Here is a 27,524-nt window from a genome sequence, read left to right as displayed (position 1 = left end):
TTAACCAAAAAAAAATGGTTTGTAGATGTCTATCTTTACCAGACAGCCATATCTATGCAGTAATATAATCAACAAACCTTCTTAAAGTGTAGCTGAGCCCTAACAGAGAGATATCTGCACATAACCTGGTATAAATAAGAGGATATCTATATGTCATTGTAATTTCTGGACATTAAAGTGGTACTAAACCCAGGACCCTGCATTCACTATATCTGGTCTCCCACAGTACACAGAACATGGAAGTGCAATTATTTTAGTAAATATAAACTGCTAAATACCTTTTCTCATCAGCAGTTAGAGCAGGCTTGTGACTTCAGCAGAGCACTGTTTAAAGCTTGTAGGAGGAGTTTTCTTTCTGCTCTAGGAGGATGCAGGACCCCTGACCTCTGCCTGTACAGTGCTGATTGGCCCTGTGCTGATCACATGCACTCTCCCAAGAAAAAAAAAACCTCTCTAGCAATACACACTAAACTGAGTATGTGCAGAAGGGCTACGGGTTTAGTCTGTCTAATCAGGTGGACATTTGAACAAAAGGAGGAGCAGAGAAGTCAGGATCAGAAACAGCCTTTTTACACAATGCGGAGGATTAACCCCTTAGGTTCCACAGTGAGTATAACAAGCATGCTTTACTGCATATACAGACTGATTGTACTGTTGTGGGTTTAGTAACACTTTTAATGTCTAAGCGTAAGTCATTGTGCACACTGTACGTTTGAAAAATGCAGGTATCACTAGCTGCATAAAGTCGCGTTAAAAACGTGAGTTTTTCCGCATTTGTTAGTGTTTCTGCATTAGCGTTTAGCCGTATTAGCATTTTATACACAAAAAAATTACATTTTGGCTCAAACAAAATGCTCAAATACGCTGGTTTGCCGCGTACAGGGGAAGGATGAGGTTATCACTTGTTGGTCAGTCGAATTTCATTTATTAAGTAAATGAATATACACTGAACTTGGTGTGCTGTATAAGATTTTACAAAATATGTGATCTTCTACTGACCAACAAGAGACAACCGCATCTTTCCCCAACTCATCTGACAAAATATTTTTCCCAGGTGCTTCTGCTCCTTCCATCTTTTTCTTTCTTTTACTTTGCTACCAGTTGTATACAATAAAGGCACATGGTAAGAAAGTCGTATGAAAATTTCCATATGAGGAACGATCAGTCAGTTATCTGTTTGTTTGTATAGTGCTCTCAACAGCTGATTAAAAAAAAAAACGAAGGTGCAAGCTAGAAAATTTTATCACGACATTCAATTTGTGTTAAATGTGCACAGTAATCGAACAGAAATAATAGAATAGAAAAAACGTGCATGATCAGAAGCAATGAAGGACCCTACACTTCCTCTTCTACTACTAGCATGCAGGGGCGGACTGACCATGCAAGCACTCGGGCACTGCCCGGGGTCAGTAGGGGGCCCGTGTTACCTTTTTTATAGACTTTTTAGGGTGTGCTTTGACACAGGGGCCCCATGATCCCCTATTGCCCGGGGGGCCCCATGAGTTGTCAGTCCACCTCTGCTAGCATGTACAGTAGCTACATTTGCCTTTGTTAGTTCATACAAGGTAATGCCATTGTTATGGAAAAATCGGACAATCGTTTGTCCAATTGTCTGATAGTATATACAAGGCGTAAAGGTCTCAGACGCCCCCCACAATCATTGAGTGTGACCTACCAACTGGAGTGCGTGGAGACAGATCCATTTTTCACATGCCCAGTTTCAGGTTGCAGACACCTTTTGGTCTCAAGCAACCTTAAAGTGTTACTAAACCCACAACAGTAAAATCAGTCTGTATGTGCAGTAAAAGCATGCTTGTTATGCTCACTATGGAACCTAAGGGGTTAATGCCTCTTAGATTGTAAGCTCCAAGGAGCAGTGCCCTCCTATCCCTCTTGTATTGAACTGTATCATTGCTGTATTGTCTCCCATTATGTTGTAAAGCACTGAGCAAACTCTTGGCGCTATATAAATCCTGTATAATAATAATAATAATCCTCTGCATTGTGTAAAAATGCTGTTTGATCCTGTCTTCTCTGATCCTTCCCTCCTTCTAGTATCCCCCTCTTATCTCCTGATAAGACATATCGTGTGGAGTTACTCTGCACATGCTCAGTTTGGTGTATATTGCTAGAGTGGTTTTATTTTTTCTTAGGCAAGTGCATGTGATCAACGCACGCCAATCAGCACTGTCCAAACAGAGGTCAGGGGTTCTGCATCCTTCTAGAGCAGAATAAAAACTCCTCCTACAAGCTGTAACCAATGCTTGGCTGGACACTGATAGAAGTCACAAGTGTGCTTTAACTGCTTTGAAAAGGTATTTAGCAGTTGATATTTACTAAAATAATTGCATTTCCATGTTGTGTGTACTGTGGGAGAGCAGATATAGTGAATGCAGGGGCCGGGGTTTAGTAACACTTTACCTAATGTGAGCACAGATCCTGCCTACCATCAAATAAAAAAAAATGATTTTACTGTTGTGGGTTTAAGTTGATTGTGCCAAGATTGCATGATCAGATTGAATGTACTGTATGGTGAAAACACATACAAGAGGGTGCACACTCCTCATGCATTACTTTCATAAAATGTAATCACATGCCAAGAGACAAAGAGATATTCACAAACGCATGAATGCAACAGGCATGTGAACATACAACCATGAAGGTCCGTCAAGTCTCAGAACCGTCTGGTGACTAAAGCTAACGCGTTTTGGGAGTCAAGCTCCCTCCCTTTGAGGCATTCATGCATTTGTGAACATGTCTTTGTCTCTTGGCATTTGATTACATGTTATGAAAGTAATGCACAAGGAGTCTGCACCCTCTTGTATGAATTTTTACAGTTCTCTGGAATTTTCCTGATCCGTGGAAGGTTGCACCCGAGGAAGCATTGCCTACTGTCTAAAGTACCCTGATTTGAGCGCTGGAGTGGTTTTTTTAGAATTTTGTACTGTATGGTGACCCTTAGGAATATCTACCTAATGAGTTCCCCAAAAATGTTAAAAGATAGAAATTTTACTGAACCATGAAAAATACAACTACATGATTTGGATGCAGCTGGCTTTTAAATGGGAAAATCCATGTGTGTGTGTGGGGGGGGGGGTGCTGTCCTATAACTCTAAGGCCCCTTTCATACTGATGCACTTGTGCTGCACACTTTCATGGCAACAAAAGTGCATGAAAACTATTCCCCATTAAATCCTATGTAACGGTTCACACTGTAGGTGTGCTGTGCTTTGAAAAGCCCTACATTTATTTATTACAGGTATTTTACACAGCGCTTTACATATATATTACAAGCTGCGTCCTTGAAAAGTCCTACATACTGCATTCCCATTGACTGCCAAAAGGCACTTTCCGATGTCAGTCAATGGGAATGCATCAAAAGTGCATCAGTGTTAAAGGGCCCTGATAAGCAGTTAGGCTTCTCAGTGTTGAACTTAAAAAAGCTGCAATAAGTTTTTGATGTATATAACAGGATCTATGGTGAGTCCTTGGCCCCTTCGTTGGAGATTGCTCTCCTTTCCATATTACCGGGCTCACTAGCAGCACAGAAGAAAAAAGTTTGTTGCGTTTCTTTCTATTTGTGGCCCCCCAATTGATACCCCTCTTTTGGAAAATGCCCCCCCCCTCGCCTCTTCCGATGTGGGTTTCTGTGCTTAATGATATCATGCGTATGGAGGAAATGCTGGTGTTTGCCAATGATAGCTATGATAAACAAGTTGCTGTGTTCAATCTGGCTCATTTCTCCTCCTCTTCGACTCTCTGAGATATGTGTTCCCCTGTCGTGCCTTGCTTCCCCGGTTCATTTTGAAATGTCCACCAGCTGGGCCTCGTGGCTCGCGCCTGTGGGCGGGCCGCGGGGGTCACTCCGCTGGGGTCCTGGTAGGAGGCCTCTTTGACCCTGCTCTTGCCGTTCCCGTCTCCCAAATCTCTCTCTTCTTGCACTTTATTATTTCTACAACTAACTTCTCTCTTTTCTTTTCTTTCTATACTTTTTGTCTTTTTTCTTTGTTTGGGTTATACACTTAGTTATACGGAGTTATTTCATTTTGTTTCATAAGTCCCACCTGGGGATTCCACCCTTGAAACCATATTTTTTCATATCTCCATAAAATATGTTGTTGATCCTTTCATCTTCCTGCTGTATGGAATCATTTTCACCCACCCACATGGATCATCTCCACTTCTGTGATATCTGCATGTTCATTTATCTGTACATGTTATCATTATTTCTACTGTTTTGTTCTGTTAAATTATAATAAAGACAAATTTGCCTTTAAAAAAGCTGCAGTGGTTGATGATGTAGTCAGCTGGCTGAACTGGATCAGCAAGTCCTGTCTATAGCACTGTAAAAACATAATGCCTTAGTATTAGGTCACCACAGGAGCCAATGTGGACAAGCCATGGAGCATGGGTCACTAACCCTAATAAAGCGTGATTCCATTACAATGGAAAAACAACATAGAATCATCTTTAATTTTGGACTGATTTATTAAATTATCAATAGTTTTAGTGCAGGGGATAGGGAGGGTGTAGTGTGGACGTTTTACGTCTCACCCGTGTGCACTACAGGATCCCATCCTCCTCCATCTTTCTCTGCCTAGGCGTTGAAGGTTACTCAAGTCTTCAATAGGTAAGACAGATAGAGGGTGTTGGAGTAAAACAGGACCAAGAGTAGCACAAAGGTGAAGCGTAAATCAGGGGAACTGCAGATCAGAGAGCACAGCATGCTCACCCGGGCCTCTCTCAATGATTCCATACTGAGTAGACCTCTTTATAATGATCACACAAAATGCATAAATAAGGCACAAATGATGAATGAAAAACAATACAACATGGATAATAGATAGCAGGTGAAACCTTAATTAAAACAACGTACAGACTGTATGAAAGAGAGGAGGGATGGATGTAATGTCCTGAGGTTTTAGTCCTCACGCACACGGGACGTTTTGTTAACGCTGGTAACATTAGCTGTGTAAAGTCATGTTAAAAACGTGAGTTTTTCAGCTTTTTTAGCGTTTTTGCATTATCGTTTAGCGGCGTTTTTCCATGTTTGAATTTTTTAGGGTTTTTTTTTACCAAAAAAATATTTTTTGGGGGGTAAAAAAACTCCAAAAATGCTGGTTTGCGCCATTTTACCGCATTTTGCTGCGTTTTTCAGCATTAGAGCATTTTTAGAGCTAAAAAACTCTAGAAACCTACTAGTTCTGGGGGTTTTTTTACAGCCAAAGAAAGTCCCAGCCAAAAATGCTGATTACAGTCTGTGCGCATGGACACATAGGATAACATGCTGGGGGGTTTACTAGCTGTAGAAAAAACCGTCAAAAGCCAAAAACAGCCGCTGTAAAAACATCCAGTGTGCATGAGGACTTACAGTAACAGGTAAAGGGATAAGGAGATAATGCATTTGAACAGAACCAAAAATGTATGCAGTAGTAAGTCCTCTACAAAATACAAAGGCACGTCTTCTTGCTGTTACATACTAAATCCTGAATTCTACATCAAAGAGCAGCTCCATATCTATAAATACACCCAATCGCCCCTTTTTTAAACATTTTTTGCAATAGGAGAGCAGCTCATATTCAGTTTAGTGTCCGACGCCATAACAAATTGACAGACATTGCATCTTTGCCCACCTTCTCCTTGACATCTTAATGATTGACAGCAGACCTTACTAAGAGCAGAATGGGGGGATCTTCCATACATCATACATTTCAGACCTGTTTATCTATGACATTGTGAAGAGCTATGATCATTGACAGTGCCTGTTTTTATTTCATTCTTGAATGTGTGCCTGATTATTAAGCTGAGTATATACAGTTAGTTTTTTTGCTCAGCCAGCTGGCTGAAAAAAAAAAAAAAACAGATTCCCACATCCACACAAGCGAGGTGGAAGCAAAAAATCCCTCCCACCACAACATTGTATTCTGACAGCAGGGACTCTCCACTGTCAGAATACACTGATCAGCACTGCAGCTGATTGGCTGCGAGCCACTGATTGAACAAGGTTTTCCAAGACAGTTCGACAGAAGCCGATCTAATGATAGCCATCTGTGGAACAGGGTGGGCCAGGGGCGGACTGACAACTCATGGGGCCCCCGGGCAATAGGGGATCATGGGGCCCCTGTGTCCTTGCCCACACTCAAAAAAGCCTATAAAAAAGGTATCAGGGGCATTTCATGGGGCCCCCTACTGACCCAGGGCCCTCGGGCAGTGCCCAAGTGCTCGAATGGTCAGTCCGCCCCTGGGGTGGGCTAAGACAGATTGAAATTTGTCCAGTCCCTGCTGGACTGGCCAAATTTCTATCTATGTGAACCTAGCTTTAGGCCTCATGCACGCAGCGCGTTTTTACAGCCACGTTTAGGGGTGTCAGGCGGTTTTTTTTTTCTACTGCTTCCAGACGGCCCTCCATGTATACTAAGGGGTTTATTTACTAAAGCTGGAGAGTCCAAAATCAGACTCCCTTCTGCATAGAAACCAACCAGCTTCTAACCTCAGCTTGTTCAATGAAGCTTTGGCAATGAAACCTGGAAGCTGATTGGTTTCTATGCAGAAGGGAGTCTGATTTTGGACTCTCCAGCTTTAGTAAATAAACCCCTAAGTGTCCACACACACACACGCAGACTTTTAGAAGCTTTTAGTAGCAGTAGCATTTACCAGCAGGAAACAAAATCCCTAGGGCCAGGAGCAGCAGCGTTTTGGCAGAAAAAAACGCTTGACGCGGCTAAATGCTAGGTGTGTTTAGCGCTTGACTGTGAATTAATTTCAATGGCCAAAATCAATTATCAATATAATCAATTAAATAAATGAATGCTCAAGTGCTTGACGCTTGTAAATGCACCTAAATGCTATCAAAAGCGTTAGATACTTTTACAAGCATTGGGCATTTTTTTCTACAAAGACGCTGCTTCCGGGAGGACAGCTTCTAGGAGAGTTTTTTTTTTAATGTCCTGTGTGCATGAGGCCTTAGAGCAGTGTTTCTCAACTCCAGTCCTCATGGACCCCCAACAGGTCATGTTTTCAGGATTTCCATTATTTTGCACAGGTGATTTGATCAGTTTCACTGCCTTAGTAATTACCACAGCTGTTTCATCTGAGGGAAATCCTGAAAACATGACCTGTTGGGGGTCCATGAGGACTGGAGTTGAGAAACACTGCCTTAGAGACACGGGGGACCTATAATCAGTAAGTGTTAATCTGAGAACAGGCTACTCTGTCCAGCTGCACTGATTCTTTTGTATGTCTAGTTTTTAAATACAAATCCTAAGCTCAAAAACACTGGCTTAAAACCTAAAGGTACCCCAAAAACAGCAAATGCCGAGGTTTTATGTATAAGTGGAGTGGAGGAGACTCCGGTATAATGGCGATAAGCTAACGCAAAAACAATAAAAACCTGACTGTGACTCTAAAACTCCCACTCTACATACAAACATATACTACTTCAATAAATATAAGGAACATACCCAATGCCTGTGATGCTCATACAAAAAAAACAAACTTTTTTTATTAACATTAATAAACCTTATAATAACATGTTAGAAAAACTTGGCCAAGTGATTGAAAATAAAAATAAAGCCAACACCCTGCTGGTTGTCTATCCTGCTCCCATCAGTATATGGAATTAAAGTGTTTGGACTCAAAATAAAGCTCAGAGAACAGCCTCCCGCTAAGCTGGACAAAGTGTCTCTGAAAGAAATGTTGTCCAGTCCAATAAATATGTATCACAATATACAGTATATCAGGATAATGGGACCTCCATTCAAAATACCAATCTACATTCCATATAAGAATAGTCTGGTTCAATGCATAAAATGCATAGGGCTGGACTCTGAATATAAGGCTGGGCAATTGCTGAATATGTGCTTTGTAACATAAAAGGCAAATCCTCCATAGTGATCTCATTTGTAATACACTAAAATAATATTACTCTCTTGTACTTGAATCCATGGTTCATTGCTAAACAACACTGACTGATGGAAAAAAAAAAAGGGTGCATGCAATCCTGGAGACACCTCCAATACCGGGGATCAACTGGTTACCGGGTACCCTTGGCATGTGTTTGTTTCCAATGTAAGAACACGACAGACCTACTGGGCCAACCGGCCACCAATAATATTTTGTAGGTAGTCTGTGCCCAGAGGTAGTAAATAGGTGTGCCTCCAAACAGAAGCTTAAAGTCTAATGTCCATGCTACAAAAGTGAGCTTACCACAGTCCAAATTGCAATGAAAATGCCATCTACCTATCAGAGACCATATAATGTCAAGTCCAAAGGAAGCCCATGCTGGGAATAGATGTGGACATAGCACACAGCCTGGCTGGTTTCTCCAGTATACCACCAGCTGCATCAGAGGCATACGTTAGTCTTATAGTGAGTCTAAGGCTCGGTTCACACTGCCGCGACTTGAGATCCGACTTGTGAGCCCCCAAGTCGAATGACATGTGAAATCCCATGTCAGTCAATAAAGGCTGTCTTAATTAGCACTACTGAAGTCGCTTCGACTTTAGAAAAGGCTCCTATACTACTTCAAGGCGACATCTATCCAACTTGTGCCCATAGACTTTAATGGAAGTCACCTCCAAGTTGGATCCTCATTTATATTGATGTGATTTGAATCCAACATTACAGGAAGATTACCCAGGCAAAGTTGCATAGCATGAAAGTCGTACATCAATTCCCATCAAAGTCGTGCTCAAGTTGCAAGCAAATTGCTAGGAAGTCACCTGGCATAGTTGCACGGTAAGTCTCACGACTTTCAGGTCGCAGTAGTGTGAACCGAGCTTAAGAGTCACAGTCAGGTTTTTATCATTTTGCGATAGCATATACAAATACTAGCAAAGTGTCATTTTTCTAGCCTCCTGTTACAGTTTACATGTCTACAGACATTTGTGTTTCCTAAAAACTCTTCTCCGCTAACTGACGCAAGTGACAGGAAGTGTACCCTACTGCACGCATCTTACGTTTAATTTCTTCTGTTCTCTATAACAGTTGCCTTACTTAGTAACTGTTTCAAAACAAAGAGTTCTGTACTCTTGTGTTATCCAAAGGGTATTAATAATCTTTTGTGACAGCAGTACATGGTTTGTAAACATTTCACCATTTGCAAATATGAAGATTTGCAAATGAATACTAATGCTGCTTTTTAGGTGTTTTTTCTGTAAGGTAGAAGGGCTGCTATGTCAAGGCAGTAAAAGAGATATTTCCTGCTGGTCTCTACGTGTATATTTCTGTTCCCCAGAACTACACAGCATGTTCATCGATCTTGGTTATTGACCCTGATTCCCCACGACCTCCCCACCATCCCAGGTTCTCTTTCAGTGAGGTGAGCACTTGCACCTGTAGATTGGAGACAGGGGCTGGGCTGGAAGCTAGTGCTGCGGTGGCAAGGGTGCGGTTCAGTAGTGGGTTGGGTGGGTTGATGCTTGGTGGGTGCGTGGCCTTCCAGTAGGCTTCTAAATATTCTGCCAGGTGTTCGCAGGCATCCTCCAGTTGGTTCTCATCCAGGATGATATCAAACATTTCCTGTGGACACAAAAGGGATTATTAAATTATACCTTGCAGTTTTATGTATGGTGATCAGGTGTTCAGTGGTATGTCTTGGTTACATTTTGCACAGTGTTCTCTCTTGGCACCATTCAAGGGCATAACGATAGCAGGTCATGTGACTGCTGTGGGGCCCAGAGATGTCCGGAAAACACATTTAGAGAACATTAATGTACTGTATATACAATTTGAGAATCTTTGTATATTCTTATAAAAAAACTGTGTCACTGTAGGTATGGCTTTGTAATGGCAATTTTAAACGACCTTTATTAGTTTGGCATGCGGACTTATCACACATAGTTACGGTCCAGAAACTATGTCCTTTTTTACAAGAATTGTGAAACCACCTACAGAAAACCACCACCTACTTTAGGTGCAAGCAGGAAAGGGGTCCCACTAAACAACCTTGATAAAGGGAAGTAGCCTGACAACATGACAGCGTCTGCAATTGACTTGAGAAGAACAATCCATTCTTACTCCCTCTATTTCTTAAAGGATAAGTTAAGTAAAACATTTTAAAAAAATTCGTAGATGGCTTTTCATTCATGGAAGCTATAGAATGGAGGAGGTAGGTGAAAGGGTGAGCATAATTGGGACTCCTGATGAATGCCTGTTACCAATCCCTTGGCTCTAATAATCTCGGCAACACCAGAAGATTACAATTGGAAAGGTAGGGAGGGGTGGAGGTGAGAAGACAGGATTTCAACTAAAGCACAACAAGGGACACTTTGTGTTGATAGTAAGTACAGTCCCTTTTTACTAAACCTAAAATTGAATAATGTGTGGTACTAAGATGGGACCTAAACCTAGGTACACACTATACAAATTTTGGCCAATTTGGCTATTCTGACAGGCACCACCTGCGGCCATCAGAATACAATAGACATTTCTGATGACATTCTGTATGGCCTGGATGTGGGAATCTGTTAGAATATTTTCATTCAGCCCACAGATTGAACAAAAATCATCTAAAGCAGGGGTCTCCAAACTATGGCCCTCCAGGTGTTGAGGAACTGCAAGTCCCATGAGGCCTTGCAAGACTCTGACAGCCACAGGCAAGACTCCCAGAGGCAGAGGCATGATGGGACTTGCTGTACTGCAACAGCTGGATGGTCATAGTTTGGAGACCCCTGATCTAAGGTATGTTTGCATACCCAGATGTAGTAAGGTTCACTGAAACCAACTGGAATGATGGTCGTTACTGCACAGGTGTAGAACTCAGTCCTAAATGATATGTATCCTTCATGTCCACAGCTGCATCTTGTCCTGCCTACACTGCATGGAAGGTGTTCAGTATGCCCTGTATGCCATAAATGGCAAAACTGTTAGGAATTGTTCAAATTAAATCTTTACGCCAGGTTCACATATGTGCGGGTGGTGCCGCTGCGGATCCGCACAACAATACGTGCAGTCACACCACCCACATAGAGGAATGCGAACCCACGGGTGGGCGCCATTAATTCTAATGGCATGCTGCCCACACTGGAAATCGCAACCGTACTGGGATCCTCGTTTTCCATGCGGGCTGCATTTTCCGAAGAAGTGCAGGGACTTCTTCCCTGCGTGTCCCGGGGCACGGGAGTCCATTTGTGCCTACGCAAAACGCAGCCCGCACGGCTGCATATATGTGAACCAGGGTTAAAGTAGAATTAGAGGCAAAACTTCTTTTTTTTTCATTTTAGAAAGAGTAATGGAAGGTTATAACTCCTGTCAGATTGTTTTTGCCATCTGTGTCCCACTGGGGAGATTTACCTTTAGCCCTGGTTCACATATATGCGCCGTGCGGGCCACGTTTTGCGCGGGCATGAGATCCCATTCATGTGAATGGACTCCCGTCCCCCGTGACATGCAGGCAAGAAGTCCCTGCACTTCTTCTAAAAACGCAGTGCACAAGGGAACCTCGGTTCCCAGTAGGGTTGCGCTTTCCAGTGCGGGCGGCGTGCCATTAGAAGTAATGGCACCCGCCCACAGGTCCGCATTCTTCTGTGTGGGTGGTGCAGCTGCACGGATTTTCGTGCGGATCCGCAGCCGCACCACCCGCACATATGTAAACCTAGTCTTATTTTCTGTTCCATAGCCAAACAAGAAGTGAGAAAAAAATCCCTGCAAATTAAGAGAATGCCTTGGGAACCACCAGGTCACCAGAACTATTGTCCCCATTGAAAAATTTCTGGTGACAACCCAAAATTACGGATTTTCATTTACTTTCACTATCGATGATAACGGTAAACAGGACAAATAGAGAGGGGGAACCTCCCTAACGGGGGCACAGATTGAAATAAAAACATAACAGGGGTTCCAATCATCTCCACTGTGTCCAAACCTAAAAAAAAAAAGTTTTGCCTTTATTTATTATTTATTACAGGTACTTATATAGCACTGTCAATTTACACAGCACTTTATGTATACAGTATATACATTGTATATTTACATCACATTTAGTTATACTTTAAGCATGTTGAAGGACTACTGAAAGTTTTAGACCTTTTGAACTGGGTATGGAAAGTGTAATATAAAAGAAGACAGTATTTGTTTATGGAAATCCACAGCTTGCACATTATGAATGCCTTAGATTGTAAGCTCCTTGAGGCCAGGGACTGATGTGAATGTAAAATATATGTAAAGCGCTGCCTACATTGACGGAACTATACAAGTACCTGTAATAAATAAATAAATAAATAAATAAAGGTATTTTTCATGGATTTTGCTTGGCAACTGTTTGATTGAATAAATAAGGGTGCATTACAAGGAAGAACATAAAAATAGTCATGGGCAGAACTTTACTTCCACAAAATATTTAAGAGCGCACTTCTGAAACTCATTGTGGAACCTCCACAACAGCCAGCTATTGCTCAGACACACTGCATTAGTAGAGTAACGCTTGTGTACATAAGGCTGTTGATTATTCCAGTTGTGAAATAGTTCAACAAATACCTTTCTTTGGGGAATATATAGGAGGGAATTTTTGGGGTGCAGATTGTGTTTGTGTATTGAGCAGGTTGTAACTCTAACCTCTACGATTAGGCCCTTGCAGGGTGAAACATGTCAGAGGGGCATGTCCTATGGGAAGAGATTTTTACTACTGAGGTTGACTTCAACAGTGTGCAACTTTGTTTACTTCTGGAGATTCCAGGATGAATCCTTGTCACAGTAGTTGAGATCGACTCCTTTGGCTATAGTTGGCAGAAATGCACGCACTCACCGGAGGACATTGAGCCAGTTTATCTGCTGCCACCATCTGTACGTTCAAATGCTTCGCTTGCGACTTCCCTCTTGATTTTACCAGCCTATGTAATACCTGATGAAGATTAAAATAAAAGAAATCACATATGGAGCTGTTGGCTTTATTGCAGTTACAAGTAAATTCCAACCCTCTTTCCCCTTTGTCATTTATTCAAGTGAAAAGGTGTGCACACACTGTTGCCAGCTTCTGGAGTTTTATTGTCCATAAATGAAAGAATCACTCCACAAAAAAGCCTTGACACATTTTCCACCAATGTTCTCAGTTGTAAACACTCAGGACTGGGGTGGAAGGTGGCCGCCTGCTGGGCATCAGCAGGATTAATTTTGGTTGCACCTCTTTTACCACTGCTTTACTAAGACTAGACGGTGCAAAAGCTGGTACAGCTCCATGGCAGCCAATCAGCTTCTAACTTCAGCTTGTTCAATGAAGCTTTGACAATAAAACCTGGAAGCTGATTGGTTTCTATGCAGAGCTGCATCAGATTTTGCACACTCCAGTTTTAGTAAATCAACCCCATAGTGTATGTAATCTAAAGTATAGTAAAGTATAAAGATAAGTACATACAGTATGTTTTCCCATCCTCTTTATTTTTAAATCCAGAAAGAAGAAAACGAGAGAGAAGTTAGCAGCAGGAGTTGTGGTTCTTGTCGAAAGGCTGTGCAGAGTGAACATGCGATGTTGTGGTTTTTCCATTAACAGCTCTAAATCTAATACTATATTGCTAAGGAGACAGGGATTTGTGCTGGTGTGACCTCATTTACACAAGACCCAATGGCCCATGACAAGCAGGAAAGTAAACAATGACACATCTGTACCTGCACACTTCACTAACTAATGCCACATCCAAACAATTCTTACATTGACACTGCTTTGATGCACTCTGCATAGCGCCCTTTGCTACCGATTGCCACTGCAACCATACACTTTCCTTTCAACCACCATTGCACTCATTCTTCTCTGACTGCCACTATACCCACACAATTCTCTGCTAACTGCCACTAGACCCTCAAATTTCTCTGTCGACGCTCATGCACTTCTCCAGACTGTCAACCTACTCACACATTACTTCAGTGACTGCCAGTGGACTCACACACTTCTCCAATGACTGTCAGTGGACTCACACACTTCTCCAATGACTGTCAGTGGACTCAACGGCTTCTACAATGACTGCCAGTGGACTCAACCGCTTCTCCAATGACTGCCAGTGGACTCACACACTTCTCCAATGACTGTCAGTGGACTCACACACTTCTCCAATGACTGTCAGTGGACTCAACCGCTTCTACAATGACTGCCAGTGGACTCAACCGCTTCTCCAATGACTGCCAGTGGACTCAAACACTTCTCCAATGACTACCACTGCACCCACATGCTTCTCCAACGACTACCACTGCACCCACGCACTTCTCCAATGACTGCCAGTGGACTCACACGCTTCTCTAACGATTGCCAGTGGACTCACATGCTTCTCCAATGACTGCCAGTGGACTCACATGCTTCTCCAATGACTGCCAGTGGACTCACATGCTTCTCCAATGACTGCCAGTGGACTCACATGCTTCTCCAATGACTGCCACTGCACCCACACGCTTCTCCAATGACTGCCAGTAGACTCACATGCTTCTCCAATGACTGCCAGTGGACTCACATGCTTCTCCAACAACTGCCAATGGACCCACACACTTCTCCAATGACTGCCACTGCACCCACACATTTTTCCAATGACTGCCACTGCACCCACACACTTCTCCAATGACTGCCAGTGGACCCACACACTTCTCCAATGACTGCCAGTGGACCCACACACTTCTCCAATGACTGCCAGTGGACCCACACACTTCTCCAATGATTGCCAGTGGACCCACACACTTCTCCAATGACTGCCATTGCACCCACACGCTTCTCCAATGATTGAAAGTGGACTCACACGCTTCTCCAATGACTGTCACTGCACCCACACGCTTCTCCAATGACTGCCATTGCACCCACACACTTCTTCAATGACTGTTACTGCACCCACACACTTCTTCAATGACTGCCAGTGGACTCACATGCTTCAACGACTGCCAGTGGACTCACATGCTTCTCCAATGACTGTCACTGCACCCACATACTTCTCCAATGTCTGCCATTGGACTCACACACTTCTCCAATGTCTGCCAGTGGACCCACACACTTCTCCAATGACTGCCAGTGGACCCACACACTTCTCCAATGATTGCCAGTGGACCCACACACTTCTCCAACGACTGCCATTGCACCCACACGCTTCTCCAATGATTGAAAGTGGACTCACACGCTTCTCCAATGACTGTCACTGCACCCACACGCTTCTCCAATGACTGCCATTGCACCCACACACTTCTTCAATGACTGTTACTGCACCCACACACTTCTTCAATGACTGCCAGTGGATTCACATGCTTCAACGACTGCCAGTGGACTCACATGCTTCTCCAATGACTGTTACTGCACCCACATACTTCTCCAATGACTGCCATTGGACTCACACACTTCTCCAATGACTGCCATTGCACCCACACACTTCTTCAATGACTGTTACTGCACCCACACACTTCTTCAATGACTGCCAGTGGACTCACATGCTTCAACGACTGCCAGTGGACTCACATGCTTCTCCAATGACTGTCACTGCACCCACATACTTCTCCAATGACTGCCAGTGGACTCACACACTTCTCCAACGACTGCCAGTGGACCCACACACTTCTCCAATGACTGTCACTTCACCCACATGCTTTTCCAATGACTCCCACTGCACCCACACGCTTCTGCAATGACTGCCACTGCACCCACACGCTTCTCCAATGACTGCCACTGCACCCACACGCTTCTCCAATGACTGCCACTGCACCCACACGCTTCTCCAATGACTGCCACTGCACCCACACGCTTCTCCAATGACTGCCACTGCACCCACACGCTTCTCCAATGACTGCCACTGCACCCACACGCTTCTCCAATGACTGCCACTGCACCTACACGCTTCTCCAATGACTGCCACTGTACCCACACACTTCTCCAATGACTGTCAGTGGACTCAACCGCTTCTACAATGACTGCCAGTGGACTCAACCGCTTCTCCAATGACTGCCAGTGGACTCAAACACTTCTCCAATGACTACCACTGCACCCACATGCTTCTCCAACGACTACCACTGCACCCACGCACTTCTCCAATGACTGCCAGTGGACTCACACGCTTCTCTAACGATTGCCAGTGGACTCACATGCTTCTCCAATGACTGCCAGTGGACTCACATGCTTCTCCAATGACTGCCAGTGGACTCACATGCTTCTCCAATGACTGCCAGTGGACTCACATGCTTCTCCAATGACTGCCACTGCACCCACACGCTTCTCCAATGACTGCCAGTAGACTCACATGCTTCTCCAATGACTGCCAGTGGACTCACATGCTTCTCCAACAACTGCCAATGGACCCACACACTTCTCCAATGACTGCCACTGCACCCACACATTTTTCCAATGACTGCCACTGCACCCACACACTTCTCCAATGACTGCCAGTGGACCCACACACTTCTCCAATGACTGCCAGTGGACCCACACACTTCTCCAATGACTGCCAGTGGACCCACACACTTCTCCAATGATTGCCAGTGGACCCACACACTTCTCCAATGACTGCCATTGCACCCACACGCTTCTCCAATGATTGAAAGTGGACTCACACGCTTCTCCAATGACTGTCACTGCACCCACACGCTTCTCCAATGACTGCCATTGCACCCACACACTTCTTCAATGACTGTTACTGCACCCACACACTTCTTCAATGACTGCCAGTGGATTCACATGCTTCAACGACTGCCAGTGGACTCACATGCTTCTCCAATGACTGTTACTGCACCCACATACTTCTCCAATGACTGCCATTGGACTCACACACTTCTCCAATGACTGCCATTGCACCCACACACTTCTTCAATGACTGTTACTGCACCCACACACTTCTTCAATGACTGCCAGTGGACTCACATGCTTCAACGACTGCCAGTGGACTCACATGCTTCTCCAATGACTGTCACTGCACCCACATACTTCTCCAATGACTGCCAGTGGACTCACACACTTCTCCAACGACTGCCAGTGGACCCACACACTTCTCCAATGACTGTCACTTCACCCACATGCTTTTCCAATGACTCCCACTGCACCCACACGCTTCTGCAATGACTGCCACTGCACCCACACGCTTCTCCAATGACTGCCACTGCACCCACACGCTTCTCCAATGACTGCCACTGCACCCACACGCTTCTCCAATGACTGCCACTGCACCCACACGCTTCTCCAATGACTGCCACTGCACCTACACGCTTCTCCAATGACTGCCACTGTACCCACACGCTTCTCCAATGACTGCCACAGTACCCACACGCTTCTCCAATGACTGCCACTGCACACACATGCTTCTCCACTGATCGTCACTCCCATAGTGGGCTCCTCCACTATACCAGTGCATTTCTGTACTGCATGCCACTGCAGTCACACACTTCTCTGCTGACCATCACAGTACTCATGCATTTCTTTACTGTAACTGAAATTCACTGACTGTTCCAGAACTGTGCTCTTCTCTACAAACTTCTCCAGTAAGCACCACTGTACCTATGCACTTCTGCACTGACCTCAGTAAGCACCGTTGCAATTTCCACTGACCATTGAGATACCCGCACACTTTTCCACCAACTGCCATTGCGCCCATGTGTTTCTTCGATCACAACAACTGGACCCAAAGCACCTCACTGACCTACACACACTGCAACTATACCCACACACTTTTCTACTGACTGCTACATCACCTGTGCATTTGTCCACTGATTGCCACAGTACTCACACACTTCTTCAATGACTACTAAAGCAAAGGCACTCTTCTTCACAATACTGACACACTTCTGCACTGACTGCCAGTGTAGCCATGCACTTATCCACTGACCATAATGGTACCATTCATTACTCAATTGACCGTTAATATAAGAGTAATAATTTTACACTGTATTGATGTACCATACAGTACACCATACACTGCTGCACTAATGATACTGTGCTATACATTACAATCCCAGACTGCTGACCTGTGCACACTGTATGATACATTCATACCACTGGGATTTTTGGAATATGGTATTTCAACCTGTTCATCAAAGCACTCCACTTTTGCTAACATGTCATTAGAAACCTGTTGTTAGGCCTTGAAGACCATCTGTCCATTCTAGATTCCACTCAACTGGCAATAAAAATAGCTAATCGGAAGCCCATATAAAGTTACTGCTAAACAGATGACTGAAGAATCATGTCAATTAACCCTCTGCACACTGCTGTACAGCCTTCCATATTTCAAGCAAGGATGTCAATACATAAAAATCAGCAAAATTATTCTTCAATAAACGAAAAGAATGTCTGTGCTCAGATCCAAACACCTTACAGAAATATAATTTATCAGATGCCCAGAGAGGTGTGGCCACATTTTAATGCTTAGGCCTCATGTATGCTGTACGTTTTGCCAACTCTCCTAGAAGCCTTTCTTCTTGGCACCATCACTTTTGCAGAAAAAATGCCTGGCGTTTGTAAAAGTCTGTAACGCGTTTAGACGCATCAAACGCTTGGGTGTTAATTTATTTCATTTGCCAGAATAATAGTTTATTCTGGCCACTGAAATGAATTTACGGTCAAGCGTTAAATGTGCGCTTAGATGCCTTTACAGATGTTTTTTCTGCCAAAACGTAGCAGCTTTCTGCTTCGAAACGCCCCTGCCTCTAAACTTCTCTAAAAGTGCATGGACACATAGGCTAACATGCAGGGACGATTAGAGGCAGAAAAAAAGAAAAAAACAGTCCCTAGGAGCAGCTGAAAAAATGTCCAGTGTGCATGTGGCCAAAAAATTCTCAATACTTTCAAACGTTTGCCTAAAAACAGGGATTGCATACTAAGTGCTTCCAGATATAGATGAACATGTGACCTCCTTCCATAAAATCCTTGAGTCCGATTGGTTTGTCAACCCTGTCACATGAGAGAGAGGGTGACATCATCACCCCTGTGTAAGTTCTGACAACATCTGACCAGCTTGAAGATGGCTAGAAATGAAGAGGGTGACAAAGTGGCAGGGGTGCTTGGAGAAGAAGAGCAGAAGTGGGTTAGGGTTGGGCTGTTAAAGAGACTCTGTCACTTTCTTCAGTAGAGCTGTACGTTTTGTTTTGCTTTACTGCCTCTGTCTTTAGGCCTTGGTTCACACTTATGAATTTTTTAGTGCGTTTTGCATTTTGCAGAAAAGCACTACAGTCCATTTAATATGGTTTCCAATAGATCTAGTTCACATCTGTGTGTTCTGTGGCAGTGTGGTTTCTTTAGAAAGGGCAGGGACTTTTTGTTCCTGCAGCAGATTGCATTTTGCATGTAATAAACTTCAATGGATCTGCTCCAAAAACGTGAGTGTTAAGATTTTGATGCATTTCACTTTTTTTTGGTTAATAGCAAAGTATGACTGTTCTGTTCATGATGTATGACTTTGATGCGACTTTACGGTCTCTGACACTCAAGTAGCATCAAAGTAGTGCAGGAACCGTTATGCGTCCAAAGTCAAATGTTAGGGTTGAAGGCTAGGGTTAGGGTTAAATCTTAGGGTTGGGCTAACCCTAACATTTAACCCTAACCCTAGCCCTTAAAGGATAAGTTCATCTTTCGTAACATGTTACATCCATATTCAGGGTGTAACATGTTACGAATGGACTGGCCCCTGCACCCCCCTGATCCTCGTTGTGACAGCTAGCGGGGCATCTTCTCCCCTGCTTGCCCGCCCAACTACGCCACTCATTCGCTGTAAATGAGAGCACTACCAAAAAAAAAAAAAAGACATGCTGGTAGGTTAATTGGATCCTGTCTAAATTTGCCCTAGTATGTGTTTGTATGAATGTGAGTTAGGGACCTTAGATTGTACACCCCTTGAGGGTTAGAGACTGATGTGAATGTACAATATATATGTAAAGCACTGTGTAAATTGACAGCACTATATAAGTACCTGAAATAAATAAACAGCCATTGCGGTTTGCAGTTGTCAATGAACTACCACAGTACTGTGAAGTGCCGTAGTAGTTAATTGAGTCTTGCTGTCAGTAAGTATGTGCCTACCCTTAGGAGATGTAGGGGCACACAGATACACTGACAGGTCTGCAGGAGACCTGCATGGCACCAGCGATCTGCCGATCACTGATGCAATGCTTTAGAGGCTCCAGAAACAAAAAATAATAAATGCACATTTTTTTTACCTGCAAAAAAATGTGCATTTATTATTTTATGTTAAAAGGTGAACTTATCCTTTAACCCCAACATGCGACTTTGATGCTACTTGAGTGTCAGAGAGTGTAAAGTTGCATCAAAGTCACTCCACGTGAAGAGAGCTGTCATACGTTCCTATTAGAAATGCAAGTTCCAAAATGGAAAATGTTGCGCAAAATGCACCAACTGTAACCTTCATAAATGTGAACCTAGCCTAGGTGCATCCAGACCAGTCTGATTGATGAAAAATAATTACCCTCTGATGCTGAGATTTTTTTATATCAAACATTTTTAATAAGTAGGATAGAGCTGGGAATAGATGGATCAAAATTCATCCGGAGCAGCCAAATTTCGATCTGTGTGTTTGCCTGTTTGACAGAAGGCAATTATTAGAATGGGCTTGCTGGAAAATCTTTTCTCAATCAGCCAGCTGCAGCCACACATTCTGCTGCTGGATTCATACACAGTCATATCCAGCCAAGAGTACCTTTTTGATGCCATCTACCCTAAGAAATGGGCCAATACATCATAACGTCCATCACATTCATTTTTTTGCCCTCCATTAGCTACTACTGTCCAACACAGTAGTCTCATAATAGAACCCTAGCCTCTACAATCCTGTAGTACTTACTTTAGGAGAAGTGATCTTGATGTAGACAATGATGGGCGCCAGTGACGTCTTGGCAAGCTGAGCTGGGTGGTTAATGGTATCAGCATCAAGAGCAACCAGTTGAAGGGTTCGAGCCAACTCAAAGATACGCTCGATCTCACTCTGTACTTCCGCTTTAACCAATAAGTAGGGAGAACAAAGGAAATGAGTGAAGGATATATCATAAAATATCATGACAGCCAAAGGAATTGGTAACAGGTCTTTAAAAATGAACTCCAGATTTTTACCAGATATGTAAACTGATATATACCATGCTATTTGTAAAAGAATGCACAAGCCTCACAGTTATCTGTAGCACAGTGCAACAACAGTGCTTTCATTTGTAACATCACTGGCACTTCTGTGAGCTCCAACAGCCATAGCTAAATTAAGCTAGATTTGCCTATTCCTGCAAAAAACAAATCACTGCAATAACTACTTACAGTGAGCAATGGATCACAATATATAAGTGATCTGTTGATGCAGATGTGCATGGGGAAGGGTAGGGGTGACCTCTGCCTTGATCTAGACAAGCCTTTCTCAACCTCTTTACCCCAGAGGAACCCTTTAATAATTTTCATGTCTTGAGGAACTCTTATTCCAATTCATTGGGTGTTTATGGGAAAATAAATGCCTCTTACATTGGTGGTCAGTAGGGAGAATGCAACCCTTATAGTGGTGGTCAGTGATGGAACCATTACAGTTAGTTAAAATAGGAAATTGGTGATATAGCAAATATGTCACAAGTAAAAAAGTAGTGGTAATTCTGAATGTTATTAAACAACCTAAAATTATCAAGTGTTTCTTAGCTATTCTAAATCCCATTAGGTTCGGTTTGTTGCCAATTGCTTGTTTGCAAACATAACATTCTATTATGATGTCATTCTGACACTCACCTAAGCTGGAACGCGTGTTAGACCTCTCCATGATATTGTGCTTGCTTGGATTGTTCAGGACAGAACGTTTGGCAAGAGAGATGTCAGCAGTGACCCGGGTGATGGAGATTCTACAGGAAAGGTAAACCAGAAAAGCAATTTGTTTCATTTGGTGCTGTAAAGACATAGATCTCAATGACAACGTGAATCTAACACCAACCTGTGGGTAGGTACAGTTAGGATTGCTGAAGTTCCATTTAAACAAACAGATGCTTTCTTATATCTCGCCTGGACCCTGGTGGTAAAATCTATATGCCCAAGTTCCAAGGTCAACACACCTGTAGCAGACTTTTATTTTTAAATGATATTAAGTATTGGCACAGGCAGAGTTGGAACACCCAAAGACGGGCATGGATACTACCAAAATCAAAAGTTGGGGGAAAGAGTCAAGAATAAGGGTAGGGAGACCTTGCTACATGAGTACCCACTACATACAAAGTAAACATATGCTTTACCCATGTATGGTAACAGGTGTCTCCAAACAGTATGGAGAAGTGTTTGACTCTGTCCACTTCCTCCCACTACGCAGTGGTGGGTACCTAAGCAGTTGCCAGACACCAGTTCTGTCATGAGAAAAACCAGTACTACGTTCTGAGCAGAGCAACTTAGAGTTTAGACAGGGGCTTCCTTTTCTTGCTCCAGTGGGGAAATTGAGCTGCAAGGAGTCAAAGGAGACTTGAATACAAGCTATGAGAGAAGGGCCCTCTTGTATTTATTGTATTGCAACTGTACTTTCTCCCTTTAGATTGTAAAGCACTGCACAAACTGTTGGCGCTATATAAAACCCGTATAATAATAATGAGAGAAAACCAAGATATTAAGGAAATCTATTGCTTTGTCTATCATGATCAAATGAAGCCAATTTAACTTCAGTGGCATAAGCTGGGTCTCTACTATTCTTTGTTGTATCTGTTTATTATATGAATCACATTTCTTATCAGTAATTCTGGGGTAAAGATATGCTGCAAGATGGAGACTAGAGCAAATATGCACTGCATAGCATTTTCTTTAGATACAAAGATCTTAGTATATATTTTGCAAGAATATGTTAAAGTGGTAAGGCAAGGAAGGATCCGCATGGCCATGGATGCTCTTTAGATGCTTACACTTATTTGGAGATCACAGCATAAAAATTGCAGATACAGAAAAGTTGACGCGTTTCCGCTTACATGGCTTTAGTTGTAATTGAGTTATGACTAAAGCCATGTAGGCTGAAACGCGTCAACTTTTCTACATCTGCAATTTTTATGCTGTGGTCTCCAAATAAATGTAAGCATCTAAAGAGCATCCATGGCCATGTGGATCCTTCCTTGCCTTACTATTGCATACAGTTGAGCAATTGTGGATCAGGCACTTGTGGCTCTTCTCCATTCAAGATATATGGGTAGTAACACTTTTGATGTGTGGAACTGCACTGCATCTGAGCACCACAAACCAAAAATGCTATTTAATTAATTAATTTGAAGCAAATTCCCCCATCAAACTATGTCTCCATGATTTAATTTGCTGAGAAATAATTTGCAAAAACACCCCCTAGTATTTCTGGCATTGACCAGCTTGAGTAAGGGTAGATGATTCATGTAGAATTTACTTCCTGGAATCTATCTGCCCTTAGGTCAGGCATTGGCTGAGCTGAGAACCCTCTCTCCTCTTCTGAAGACTGCTGGGATGTATGACATCATTAGCCAAGGCATTAAACCAGAAGGTAACTTAAGATGTAAAAAAGAAAAAAGTTGAAATCAGGTATTTAGGATATACTTTCCTATCTATTTACTAATCCCAGCAGTGTAAGGATTAAAAACCGTCAATGTTGATTTAGAGAGTGAAGTTCTGTTTTAAGTCAGGTCTTCTATACAATATTTAAAGGGCAAATAATATAGTTTTGAATATTTTTTTTTAATTTATTCTTAGGACTAACAAAAAATTAAAGTATAAGAATAGGCTACAGAATAATCCATCTTAAATGCTGCCTCCCTATTGCTCAGATATTCCCTGCATACATTTACTAATACATTGCAAAGCTCTGGCTCTATTCATTTTCTCTGTGGCTGGTGGGCCAAAAACACTTTAGAGCAGTGGTCTCCAAACTGCGGGCCTTCACTTGCCTTTATCCGGCCCTTGAGACATTATTCCTGCCACTGATATCAACAATGGGGCATAATTCAGGACACTGGCACCAATAATGGGGCATAATTCAGGACAATGACACCAACAATGGGGCATAAGTCAGGACACTGACATCAACAATGGGGCATAATTCAGGACAATGACACCAACAATGGGGCATAAGTCAGGACACTGACACCAACAATGGGGCAGAAGTCAGGACACTGACACTATTCCTCCCATTGACACCAACTATTTCTCCTCCTAATACCAAAAAATTGAGCATTGTCGACTCCCACTGGGCACAGTCCAGCCCCCCCTAAAACCAGAAGGGCAGTAAACTGGCCCTTTCTTTAGAAAGTTTGGAGACCCCTGCTTTAGAACTCTGGATGCCAGAGGGCTGATGCTACTACTCTATGGGAGTAGCAGGAATTCAGCAAGGTGTTTGGCCCTCCACAAGCACAAAAAGCTAGTCGTAGCTTTGAGGACACATGACCACATAAAGAAACTTTACGGAAAAGGTACTTTAACAGCTGACCAAAAGTTTAAGCATTTTTTTTGGATCCTATTAATTTAAATAACAATATAAAATGCTCTGAAAAATATTTAAAATCTAATCATCAGTCACAATATTCTATAAAAAAAAAAAAGCATTTTCATTTACAGAAAAAAAGGTATAACTGAAGAGTGATTTTATTTTAATACAAGCAGTTTTAAAAAAAAATCAGTAAATATGAGTAATTAAAACGGAAAAAAATGGAAATGCTTTTCTGTGTCACATAAAACTAAATGGAGGCATTTCAAAGGGTATTGTGTATATATTCATATTCTCTCTCTCTCTCTCTCTCTCTCTCTCTCTCTCTCTCTCTATATATATATACACATACACACACACACACATACATACACACACACACACATTGTATCTATCTATACATACACACTGTATATATATATATATATATATATATATATACACATACATACATACACAGTTTATTATAATGCATTTTGCATTTGACAAGCATGCTGGCGAGTTAGGGATCTTGCACATCCACATTTGGACATTCGTTATGTTGTGCCCCATGCTGTATATACTACAGAATGGTTTTACCACGTATTTAAAAACATCTTTTATTTTTTCTTGGATGTGTATGTATCAGTACTACTGAGATAATATGTCTAAAATGATGAAATGCCTTAAAACACGAACATGGTGTGCTGTGACCTATAGAAATGAACAAATGATCACCTATATCCCACAGATCATTGGCGTTTCAGTGAGTGGGCTGTAGCTGGATAATGTAGATGTAATGTAGATGGATTAAAGTGGATTAAAGTATCACATGGGTTGGTTAGAACAGTTTTACCAATCATCATGTATAAATAGTCCTCATTTATGCTGAGTTGGTGAAAGTCATAGCTAGGAATGTTGCCAGTATAACTTGCATGGCTTAGATCACTGCTGTTTTTGAGTATTGCACTGAAACTACTCCAAGAATATATAAAAAAATCAATATATTTACATATCATTAGACCAAGTAAGGAGTGCTTCTCTTGTATTACTTGGTGTGTTATTACAGAGTTTTAAAGAGACAAATGGAGCAAAATGACAGTACCTGTGTAAAGCCCATCCCGTCCAATAATACTCATCTCTCCAGTACTCCCCCCGCAACTTCTTCCTGTCACAGCTGCCACCAAAATACCAGGTGTTGGATTTTAAAAGATCCCCTCTATTATTTGAAAATGTTTGGACCTAACAAGCGGTCAGAAGAACTGAGCACTGCATCATAGGAGGGAAGTCACATTCTCCCCCATAACTGGAAACACTCAATATCTTGCAGTGGCAACCACAGAAGAAGCAGAGATCGAGTCCTGGAGAGGTGAATATAAAGTGGTTGGGGGCTTAGGTATACACAGACTCTGTCCTGAATGGGAAAACCCCAATTTAACCCCTGCTGTGACTCTCTTTTAAAGCCCAATTCCAGGAAAAAATTACCCCCCCCCCCCCCCCCATTGTGCTCTGATTTCTGAGTAAGGTTACAATCACACCAGCTGTTTAGGCCGGCACGAATTGCAGGAATATTCTGATCCCTGCTGCGGGTATGAGTGGCCAGGTGTGGCCACCAGTCCTGTTCACTATAATGACAGGTGGCTGATGGCTGTAGGTATTTGCAAAGTGCATCCAACAGCAATCAGCACAGGTAACCTCTGGCTGTGCAGAGTGCCACAAATAGCTGCAGGCACCAGTGACCTGTCATTATAGTGAATGAGGCCAGCAGCCTGACCTAGCCGCTCACATCCTCAGCAGATATCAGAGGATTCCTGCTGCTACAGTTTACACTGGCCTACATCAGTGGTGTGATTGTAGCCTTTAAAAAAGAAGAAATGATCATCCAGCAATGGGTCCTTCTTCTCTTTGTTTACTTCCCAGGGGATCATTCTTCTGGGTGTCTACATCACTGCCTGTGTGATGGGAACATTTTCCAATGGCCAGCCAGAGGACGGATGCTAAAGAGAGATGACTGGACCAATGGGAGTAAAGGATACTGGATATTGAGGATTAACAAACAGCACTGTACTAGTGGGTGCTGATGGGGGAAACAAAGGCCCTAGATGGGGGGATTCAGGTGAGTATAACTGGCTTCACTAGATGTAGCACCGTGCTCCAGATAGGTTAAATTTAGTTTTTGACTCTATTGTACTCAGGGTAGAAACAATCTATTTTCTAGATGTGGCCAGGTTTCCTTAAGGTTGGTGGTTGTCTTCTCCTATCTGCCTCAGGATGAAGCTTCCAGACAGAGTAGGAGGGTCAGCCACCACTGGGTTATAAATATTCAACTGACCTCAGCCAATCCCTGGGAGGAGATGCCAAGAAGGTTGCTGGGGAAAAGATAAAAGTTATGGAGACTTGTTCAGAGGGGTATTGTTCTTGAGCTGTTGCCCTTGGGAGGCAGCCACTGCATTAGAAAGCTTCTGTTGGGCCTCAGCATGTGATTGACTAAAGACCTGGAGGAACCTGAATTTAAAGGAGTCATACATTTATAAGTGGAGTCTCATGGACCAAGTCACATGTTGGCTTCTCATTTGAGGGACATGACAAAGCAGCAAAGCAATTATTACTATTTAATGATTTCTGTTATTTCTGTTCTGTTCTTCAAATTTCTTTCCAAGCTGTATAATGCTTATAAGAAATGTCAACTTAGATCATGTATTATGTTATCTGTCCTAGGCTGTAAACATATCAAATGATAATGTAATACCTTCCATCAAAGCGATGCTTCAAGAAGTCAAAGAGGGCTTTCTGCATCATGTCCGTGACCTGCAGGCAAAGAAACGAATCTGAGAGAACTAATGGCAGTAAGAAGCAACTTCACATGTAGGATAAAGATGGAGAGAAGACTAACCAAGAATATATGGTTCAGCAAAGAAGGAGCAAAGGTATGTGTGGAGATTGAGCAAATGAATGAAGCTATTCTTCTTAGAAAGAATTTACTTTTTATGTGTCTAGTGGTCTTCTTGCATGAAGGATTAAACATCAACTCCAGCTAAAACTCTTTTTTTTTTAGTTCTGGATAATTTAGGAAGGGGTTGAAATCTCTTGGATGTTTCTTTGGATTGGTGACCTAACACACAGAGGTGGATTTACTAAAGGCAAATAGACTGCACTTTGCAAGTGCAGTTGCACTCATTTTCCCCAAAGCATAGTAAATGTGTTAAAGCTCTGTTGATT

The 27,524-nt window shown here is 42.6% G+C and overlaps 1 protein-coding gene across 3 annotated transcripts in view; it reads right to left on the bottom strand.

The window, feature by feature from the left end:
* CACNB1 (calcium voltage-gated channel auxiliary subunit beta 1) overlaps positions 1 to 27,524 on the bottom strand; it is a 145,921-nt gene that overhangs the window by 10,452 nt on the left and 107,945 nt on the right. For all 3 annotated transcript variants that reach the window (XM_089674306.1, XM_089674304.1, XM_089674305.1), the window contains 5 exons: positions 27,055 to 27,113; positions 21,647 to 21,756; positions 20,733 to 20,884; positions 12,743 to 12,838; positions 9,334 to 9,519 (listed from right to left, as the gene is read on the bottom strand). In XM_089674306.1, the coding sequence (XP_089530432.1) occupies positions 9,334 to 9,519; positions 12,743 to 12,838; positions 20,733 to 20,884; positions 21,647 to 21,756; positions 27,055 to 27,113 (603 nt within the window). The remainder of the gene's footprint in view (positions 1 to 9,333; positions 9,520 to 12,742; positions 12,839 to 20,732; positions 20,885 to 21,646; positions 21,757 to 27,054; positions 27,114 to 27,524) is intronic.

This window comes from Staurois parvus, unplaced genomic scaffold, assembly GCF_062004578.1.
Source record: "Staurois parvus isolate SC_StPar_1 unplaced genomic scaffold, SC_StPar_1.0 ptg000151l, whole genome shotgun sequence".
Taxonomy (NCBI): domain Eukaryota; kingdom Metazoa; phylum Chordata; class Amphibia; order Anura; family Ranidae; genus Staurois; species Staurois parvus.
Note: the sequence above shows the minus strand (reverse complement) of the source record. Positions and strands in the feature narration are given on the sequence as shown.